We start from the raw sequence: 9,567 nt of genomic DNA, 5'->3' as shown, positions 1-9,567 counted from the left end.
TCCCCAGCCAGTAGCTGGCGTTTTCTATTCATAGGAGGAGTTACGAGTGCCGCTTGCTAGCGCTGCCTTGGAAATCAAGGTTTGTTTTTGCACCAGAGCATTCAAGGCAAAGTCAAAGGGCATGAAGATGTAGTGCAGCTCAGGCAGCGGTCAGGGACTCTGCGTGTATCCCATACCTCTGGTATCTAATTAAGAGGGGAAAAGAAGTTACAAAATCCAAATAGTACTATTAGGACTGAGAATCAAGCCCGATGTGTTTCCTCCTTGGTAAACTAAAAAGAAGCCACAAAGCTGAGTGTGCCTGTGCTGTGCTGGAGGAGAAATCATCCTGTCCCAAATCCTGCTGCCTTTCCTCTAGCAGCTGTGCTTGATCTTGGAGGTAGTGGTGGTTAAAAACCCCACACCCAAGGAACTGCTGTCCTAAATAAACCTGCTAATTATTGGGTGCCAGTATTATGGCAGTGCCCCCAGGCCCTGCTCCGGGTTCCCCCGTGCAGGTGGGCTGGGATCTCCCGGCACGCTGCCGGAGCGGAGGTGCAGCCTTGGTGGTGGGCTGGAGGGGCCGGGGGTCCCCAGGGCAGCGCTTGCTGCGGGATCCCTGTCATTCCCCGTATGTGCCAGTGCATGGTTTAGTGGTGTAGCCAGAAGAGAGTTTTAAAAGTGAAAAATTTTGATACTTTCTGCAGTGTGCTCCATCCCCAAATTTAGCCAGGACTGGCCCCAGTCCTCTCTCTTAAGTGACCTGGACCCTCTGCCCCTTCCCAAACAGTCCCTTTTGCTGCTGATCAGGTTTAGGGATTTAGGGGGGGAGGAGGGTGTTTTCTCCCCTCCCCACTAGCCAGACAGGGAGGGGAATGAGGAAGCAGCAAGGGTGTCTTTTCATTCTGCTAAATCCTGCAGAACGTGCCTACATGAGACTGTTAAGCTCCTGATCAGTAATTACACACTGCAGCTCTGCCTTTAATCGGGATGAAAGACTTAAGGAAACTCCTTTGCCCCTGGTCTCTACCTTTTACCTGGAAACTTTATTGCTGTGAATATTAGTAACAGGACCAGCGGCAGGAGCTCAGCTCTCGGGTTTGTGCAGAGTGTGGGAGCTCGTGCAGCCTTTCCAGCTCCTTACTGCTTTGGCCCTGCTTCTCTGAGCAATTATTTCATGCTGTCTTTAGAAAGTAGAAAGAAGAAGAAACCAAGGGGATGTCTGGGCAGACACCGGCTTGGTTGTGGTTGCAGTGGCAATTCTTGAGGTCCCAATTCTGCAAGTGGCTGGTTTGTTTGCAGCTTTGTTAGGCATGGCTCCAAGAAAGCAAGAGGTTAGGAGATATGTGCTGCAAGCCCTGCCGCAATCCTGCCTCCTTATCAGCGCCTCGGAACCCCGGGGTGAATAACCCCTTGGCAGCATGTGTGTGCTGACAGCTCCCTCGCTGCTGGCCCTGGGGACCGGGGCGGCTCAGGGTGGCCTCTGCTCGGGGGAGCCACCTCCTGCCATGCAGAGCTTGGCCTGAGCCCCCCCAATCTTGGGATCTTGTTGGGTTTTTGCAGATCAAAATGTAAAAATAATCATGAAACAGCCTGACCCGTTGGTAAATGCAGAGCTGAAGGTCTGCCCGTGTTCAGTGCTGAGCACGCGGTAAAGGTTTGCAGAATTGGGAGTTTATGAATTTAGTTCTCAACCTTAGTCCTGGTTTTACCAACAGATGTGGGTGAAGTTTGTTGTGTCGGAGGGTTTGTTGGTCTTACTCTAAATCTGGCGTGAGGTCCACAGATAACCACGTTTGCGGCTCTGAAGTTGATGCAATTCTGAGTTAAGGTGGAAACTGCGCTGCGAACTCCTTTGGGAATGGGGAGGGCCAGGCTTTGGATTTTAGCCACCTCGCTAATCAGATCTCATCTTTTTTTTCCTTTACAGAAACCAGGCAATGCGGAAAAAGTTAATTTTGTACTTTAAGAGGAGAAATCATGCTCGCAAACAGTGGGTGAGTGATTCCCCTATACCTTATTTTATATGTATAAAGCAGCGTAATTTATTGTGTGAGAAAGAAAAGGATGTTTTCCAGCAGAGGAGTGCTGGCGCTCAGTAGTTTGCCCGTTGCATTGCTGTGGCATCTCTTATGCTTAAAATAACTTGGATGTAAAGAAGAGGTCCTCGATCCTGCTGCAGGCAGCACCTCCCTCCGCGAGTACCCCCTGCAGAGCAAATACACGGGGTTGGCTTAATCACTGCAGAGCCCTTCACTGATCTCAGAGAGCCTATTCACAGCATAAATGTCTATTTTGTGAGTAATTGAACCTGAGAGAGGTGTGAAACAAGCTGACTCTGCTTCCGATAAATGGTCTGAAGACTGATCTGACTCTTTCCAGCTGACCACAGAGCGCGATGTTCTAGGAATTTGTGGTTTAAAACAAAAATGAAGCTCTGCGCCAGTTCATTTCTAGGCAGCTTTGCCTGTGAGATAGTTCCAGTGTCCTTCAAGGAGGCGGTTCTTGGTTAGGTAAGGGGGAAGGTGGGGTTTATTATGAGACTTCAAAGGAGTTTGTTGCAAGTCCCTGGTAAATAGAGGAGAAGGTTCAAGTGGGATTTACAGAATTTATACGGTTTTGGTGCTGACGATTGCCTGCGGTAGTCACCAGCGGGAGCTGGGAGGCAAAACCAGCACAGAAGGGGAAATTTCCAGAACCAACCGGCCCCCACCAGGGAGGTGGATTTTGCAGCGTCTTTCTGCAAAGGGCGATTCAGCTCATGACGCAGAGCTTCGTGTTTTACGTGGAAGATGTAAATACTGGTTCCTGACTCGGTGTCTCCGTTCTGGGGCAGGCTCAGGTGCCAGTGTTAGGGTCTTGAGTTGCAAATGGTGCAGGTTTTCTCAATGTCTTTGGTGCTGGTTTTGGTCAGAAGTGCTCTGGCTGGGAGGAATTGTTGGAAAAATTCAAAATAATCAGCCTGGGAAGTGGTTTGAAGGCTCTGCCTTTAAAAGCAGCTTTCAATACAGACATTTCTGAGCCAGTGATCAAATTATTTTCTTATTTGTGGTGAATAAAGGCATGTTCCTTTTCTTTCCCGTGCTTCATTTTTCTCCCCTGTTTTGTAGCAATCTTCCAAAAGCCACAGATCTTGTGCTCCAAAGGGACGGTTGTCTCTCCTGTTTGTGTCCAAATGTGTGTTTGTTTAGCCTTTTCCATGATAAAACTTCTTCCAGGTTTCTAGCAAGGGGCTGCAGAGCTTACACCTTCAGCACAACCCGGCGTGGCAGTCGGGTGCTGTTCAGGGCACCTCGCCTGCCGCAGCTGAGGACTTCTGCAGTTGTGGGAAGCGGATCAATATTCCCTTCCTCAAAACAGAGATTGCAAAGCATTGTGTGGTTTTATTGGAACCAGAAGGGAACTGCCTAGGAGCTGCTTTCTGGTGGAAACGGCCAATTACTGCACTAAATCTAGAGTGAGTCGCTCAGTCGTGAATATCGAGGAGCTGGGAGAAAAGGTTTAATTAAGCTGCAAGAGCACGGTCCCTAAAATACGGCTTGCAGTAAAGTCGCCTGTCATGCAAAATAGGTGAATTTCTGCCAGCCGGTTTGTTCAGTGTCCTTGAAAGGGGATTTTTCAGTTTAGGGAAGCATTTTGCCTATTCTACAAAATAGGCAACATACGGTTGCTGAATTTGCAAAGTGAATACATTTGCTGATTCTGTTTGCAAAATGGGTACACTTAGCTATTTTTCTGCCTATATTGTAGCAGACCCTATTTTTAGCAAAGCCCATCTATCTGCCAACGTTTCTTTCTGGCTCTTTTACTTTCTGAGGTGTTGTTACTGCCCAGGGCTGGCTGGAGCAGGGTCAGAGCTCGGTCCCTGCAGGGTCCAGCCCTGAGAGCCCCACCAGAGGATCTGCAGGGCTTCCTCCTGCCTCCACCGAGGTTGGCACAGCAGAAGACGTTTGATTGCCATCAGAGGGGTGATGCTGCAGAGAGAGAAGGGTAAAGGGAGCTGTTCTGGCTGTAAGAGCTTTATCTCCATCAGCCAGGGAAACAAAACCGTGGGGCTTGCATAGGAATTGGACTGGTTCCTCCTGTCACCTTCGCTCTTCCCCTCCCCTCCGAAGAGCTGCTCCATCCCCTGGAGCTGCGAGAGCGTGGGCTGCGGGAGGGCTCGGGCTTGGCACAGCCTACAAACTGCCTTCAGCTGCTACGGCGGCGTTACTATTCATCCATTTTTAGATACGCATGTCAAGTCCGATTTGGCTCGCCATCACTTATTTGTGTGATTGAGAGGCTGTGGGCTGGTGAGCCCAGCTGGGAAGGGGAGCAGGGAAAGCACCGATGCTAAAAGCCGGCACAGGCGGTTGCTCAGGAACGGACATACTTGCTTAAGGCTGCTCAGAGGATGCTTGAAGAAGGAATAGATGCTTCTGCTCCTGAAGTGCCTGACCGGGAGCTTCTCCTGGTGATTGAGCTGTGAAGATCTGGGGAGCGCGCAGTGCTATAAGGTGCCTGTAATCTTGGCTTTTGAAGGATGGCAAAAGGTTGCAGGGAGCATGTATCCCAGCTGGACCAAAAAGCGCTAGACAGGGATGCTGCAGACCAGCCCCACTCTGGGGGGGTTTGAAGCTTGCGTGGCGGGAAGGACCTCTTTGCTCCATGGTGGGAAGGGGCTTTAAGAAAGCAGATGCAAGTCAGAAGCGCACAGGCGGTCCGTAACAGAGCTGTTCTCTGGTGGGCTGAGTTGTGTGAGCTTTGGTACTGCCCACCCCGCTGCCGGGGTGTGAGCTACTGAGGAAATCAGGAGTGTGATGTTGATGTTGCTTTTTCCATCTGCAAGTACCAGTTCCTTAAAAGAGGAATTCTGGATAAAGCTTTCATCCAGTTTTCCCAAAGAGTGGAGGAAAAGGAAGAAAAAGAGCCTCCCCGCTGGCTGCGAAACAGCCCGGCGGCCGTGCCAGGCGGCTCTGCCGGCGCGGTGGCGATGCAGGACCCAGTGCTGGCTCATTCCCACAGGGAATGAAAAACCTTTCAAAGCCTTGAAGCTTCTCACCAGACCGAGCTCTCGTGCTGGGCTGTCCCCGAGCTGTGCCGTGGGCTGGCATGCAGCACGGGGCACCGGCACTGAGGCTTGATAAACTTTGCGGGGTATTTTTAGCCTCTTCCCAAATGCGATGCTCTGAAGCAGGAGGACGTAGCAGATTTGCTGGCGGGGTGGGAGCTCTCGTTTTCAGGAGGGCTGGTAGCATCGCTTCAGGAGGGGTAAAAACACAGCAGCTGTGATTTCTCCGAGCTGCCGTGGTTTGTTGGTGTTACCTCCTCACCCGCAGCGTGAGATTCCCCTTGGTGGCTTTTCGGGCATTTTTATTTTGGTTCTCATTGCTCGATTTCATCTTACGGCCATTTCCTTTAGCTCCTGCCGAACCCCAAGCATCTCCTGTGCATCCCTGCGGGGCAGGAAAACCTCTGGCTCCGGGCATGCAAATGGGAATTAATTTATTTGCAGGGGGGAGTGTTAGTCTGCATCAGCTGCAGGGTTTGAGGTGCTTTGTCCACCCCACATTATTGTCGAGGTGCCTCCAAAAGGACGTGTTCCTGTGCTTGGGTTATTGCCAGGTCCGGGATGGCTGGACCAAACCCACATGCCAGGATCGGCGTGATGCCGGCCATGGGTTGCTGTGGGTGCCTGGCACCAGCAACGGGCCGCGGAGCTGCCGGTGCAGGGGGTCCACGGCACGACTGACCCACTTGGCTTGGGGTAACCCAGCTGCCTCCTGACCTGGAATCGGGCGTTTCCATCGGTTTGGGGTTTTTTGGTTTTTTTTACCTCTCCCCATTTTTTTTTGGTGGCTGAGAGCGAGCGAGACGAGAGCAGCGCGCATCTGGGAAATCCTACAGCCTTGGACTTCCCTCCGGTCGTGGGATGGTGATGGCAGGAGATGAGTTTATTTCTTTGAAATCTGGATTCCCCCGTCTCTGCTGAGGTGCCGAGCGTGCCGGTGCCGAGCCGCCCGTTCTGGAAAGCGGCGTGGGGGGTGGGAGGCGACCTGGGGTTTGCCATTACTTTGCAGAGCGACATCTGCTTTCGCTTCCTGATTTGAGGCCTAGAAGGCCTTTGTTTCACTCAAAATGAAACCTTAAAACCCCCTCTGGTCGCCCAGCTGCTTTCACGTGAGGCTGGGCGCCATCGCTCCTGTCACCGCTGCCACCGTTGGGGACCGTGGCTGGGCATTTTCTTGGTGAGGACCTCGCCTGTCCGAGGGCCTTCTCCTCCAGCAAGAGAGTGGCCGGAGGAGGGAGGAGCAATTCAGGGGGTGGCGGGGGGTGGCTCATTTGAGTTGCAAATGATATTTTAATGTTACGGTTAGCGGGCTGGTCCCATAAATACCAGGGAGAAGTGCGGTGCTGGACCTGTGTGGGCGGCTGGGTGGGTGTGCCATGAGGACATCACCCGGGGGGACATGGCATGGAAACCCCTTGCAGCGCCGCGTTTCGGCAGAGCCTGGGTTTGCTGTCAGCGGGGATGCGCTCGTCCCGCTCCTGAGCCAAAAAGGAGGAGCAACAGCTGGAAAAACACTTCTGCTTTCCAGGACGGTGGAGGAGCTGGGGGCATCACAGCATGGCCGGGCCACCATGCCGTACGGCCTCGGACAGGGGCCGGGTGCCTGGCTCTTGGTTTCAGGGAGCCAGGCCCGTGTGCGGAGCTGCCCTGTGGCCCCAGTCCCATCGGCGTTGCCGGCACGGAGCCGTGAGTGCCAGCGCCGGTGTGTGTGGGTGGGAAGGGGTGCCTGTGTCTGTGGGCGCCTCGGCAAGCCTCTCCCTAGCACGGCGGCTCTGAAACTGCAGCTCTGCTCGCATGGCGGGGACCCGCTCTCCTGCCCTCCTGTGTCCCCTCCCAAGGCCATGTTTCAGTCCCTTCTTGCTTGGTGGCCTCAGGCAGGTGACTTGCCCTCTCCCCGTGTGTGACCAGCCACGTCGGAGCAGGGGCTCCCTCCCCGGCACTGGGGCTTTGGTTGCTGAATCAAGCACCCAAGGAGCTGGAGGATGCTCAGCTGGAAGGTGTGGTGGGTGGGCAAAGCCACGCTGGGCAAGAGTCCTGGTTTCACCAAAGATGTTGGGTCTGGAAGGGAAAAGCCTGAGGGTATCTGATGGCCTGTTTTGAGAATTTACCCTTGGGTTGATCCCAGACCCTGGAGCGTTGTCCATGTCCTAATAAACCATATTTCTTTAAGCAACATGACTCACGCTCAGCCTGAGCAGCCATCGAGGGACAGGTCTGGAGGAGCTGCCCTTCCCAGGCACGTCTCCTGAGCTCCCTCTCTCCCTTTGCCCTTTCAGGAACAGAAGTTTTGCCAGCGCTATGACCAGCTGATGGAGGCCTGGGAAAAAAAAGTGGAGCGCATCGAAAATAACCCCCGGCGCCGTGCCAAAGAGAGCAAAGTGCGGGAATACTATGAGAAGCAATTCCCGGAGATCCGGAAGCAGCGGGAACTGCAAGAGCGCATGCAGAGGTTAGAGGAGAAGCGGTAGGAAGGGGCTGAGCTGGTATCGGACAGCCTTTCTCTTTTCTTTGGGGATGGGTGTGGGGAGGTTCATGGGAGGAGCGGGCTGGGATGGCTGTCGGTCCCTTTTCTCCCCTTCTAGTCGAAGGCAGAAGCCAGCAGACAAGCAGCTTTGCTGCTTTTTCCCCAGGGTGGCTCAGCACAGAGCCAAGAGAGAAGGAAAAATATCGGGAATGTGGTTGCCCATCTCCCCTCTGCTGCTGATCTCCCGGCTGGCCGCGTCGGAGCAAGGGGCAGCTCCCTTGTGCTGGCCGCCTGGCAGGGACAGCGCTAATTACTGCCTTCCTGGTGGGCCTAAATGAAGATGTACAAGACTTGCAGATGGATTTGGTCATGTCGATGATTTAATACGTGCACATGCTTTGATTGGAGCATGGACAGGGAGAGGTTATAGGAATGACCGCAGATGATATGAAAGCAGCAAAGTGTCTCGCTGAAAGGGATGTCCCCTGTCTGTCCCATCCCCTGTCCATTTTCTCCTCCTCATTGGAAAAGCAATTGAGGTCATATTGTTTCCTGCTAGGAGGAGACACGATTTCATGATCTCCACCCTTCTTGCTGAAAACTCCCTGTCCTTCTCATTTCAGCCCTGGGATCTTGCCCAGGGACACCTGATATGTGCAGAACCCAAACCCTTGTGCCAGCATCCCGTCCTTGTGCCCCGCACACAGCTGGATGGGTCCAAACTTCCTAATCGGTGGCTTTATTTTACCTTAAAGAGAAGGGGAGAAATGGTACTGAGAAATGTTTTAACCTTTTATGTGCTTAATAAGAAAATTTTTAATTCCTTGGGATGCACGACTGTTCTGTTGGGTGATATTGGAGGGGAAAGATGTCTGGTTTTGATTTAAAAGTTCCTGCAGCATTTGCAAACCAGATGCGGTGGCACAATGCTAATGCCATTGCTGCGGTGCGATGAACAGGAGAAAATAATGGGGGAAGAGTATGGTTGGGTATGAAATATCCTTCTGTTGTAGTGATCCAGGAGGTGCCTGTTGGCACAGGTAAGGGAGGTTGGTTGAGGCTCTGGACCTGTGAGCCGTAAACCCAGGGGACACAGGGGACAGTGCTCTCTGGGCAGGATTAAGTGCTGCCAGAGCCCACGGGGCTGCAGTGGGCGCCGTTCCCACAGTGTGGGATGGGGTGGCCTGGGTGGGGTGTTGGGATATGGCTATTATGGAGGTCAACAAGGAGGACAACAGGGCCAGTGAGTTATCATGAATGTGGTTTACAAAATGGAGCATCAGTGTCTGAGTGTTTCACTGCCCTTTCCCAGCAGGGTAGGACAGAGGGGCAGTGGCGGGCTCTCCATGTCGGCCGCACGCAGCGAGCACGAGGTGTCAGAAATCATCGACGGGCTCTCAGAACAAGAGGTAAGACAGGGTTGTCCTTTTTCCTCCTCTTCGCCCCTCACTCCACTCTTCTCCGGGGAAACCAGGAGAGTACCATCAGGTCCCACACCAGGTCCCATGGTGAAATCAGATACCAAATCCCGCTAACTTCAGGCCGTGCTGAGGTTGGGGAGGTTGCCATGATGCCTAATACGCTTTCTGGACGGGATCCAAAGTGAGGTATTTAATACCCAGCAGCATCTTTTCAGCCTCCCGAGAGATGTAATGGAGCTGTGCAATGGTTCTGCAGGAGCAAAACATGGAGCAAAGTACTCCAGGAACTGGTGGCCAGTGGTTAGGGTTTATCAGCATTCAACTGCCTCTTAGGGACCTGAAACCCCGGCATGCTGCTCATCCTGGGTAGCACCCCGCAAACACCTCCTGGCTGTTGGTTTAAACTGCAAGCAGAGGTGGGAAGGGAAGGGAAGGGAGCTGGCGCCCTGGCTGCCGGGTGGAGGGGTTTTTCTGTTTCGTTTTGTTTTGAATGGGCTGTGCGGCTTGACACAGGGGAATCCTATGGAATGAATGGTTTGTACATGAGCCAGTTGGCCCACTTCTTCTGGGAGTGCTCCATTCATCTTGAAACATCCCCGTGACCTTGGCTTCGTTTGGATCTGGTTTCACAAGGGTTCCACTCTCTTGGC

At 53.1% G+C, this 9,567-nt stretch overlaps 1 protein-coding gene across 1 annotated transcript in view; it reads left to right on the top strand.

Moving 5' to 3' along the window:
- The window catches only part of LOC104078736 (nuclear receptor corepressor 2-like), a gene marked incomplete at both ends in the record, with an annotated part of 27,686 nt that overhangs the window by 10,397 nt on the left and 7,722 nt on the right, over window positions 1-9,567 (top strand). Inside the window, 3 exons of the mRNA XM_009580493.1 lie at window positions 1,910-1,976; window positions 7,309-7,481; window positions 8,809-8,905. Coding sequence (XP_009578788.1) covers window positions 1,910-1,976; window positions 7,309-7,481; window positions 8,809-8,905 — 337 coding nt within the window. The remainder of the gene's footprint in view (window positions 1-1,909; window positions 1,977-7,308; window positions 7,482-8,808; window positions 8,906-9,567) is intronic.

The sequence above is a fragment of the Fulmarus glacialis genome, unplaced genomic scaffold (genome assembly GCF_000690835.1).
Source record: "Fulmarus glacialis isolate BGI_N327 unplaced genomic scaffold, ASM69083v1 scaffold1226, whole genome shotgun sequence".
NCBI lineage: Eukaryota > Metazoa > Chordata > Aves > Procellariiformes > Procellariidae > Fulmarus > Fulmarus glacialis.
This window is presented reverse-complemented; position numbering and strand designations above follow the sequence as displayed.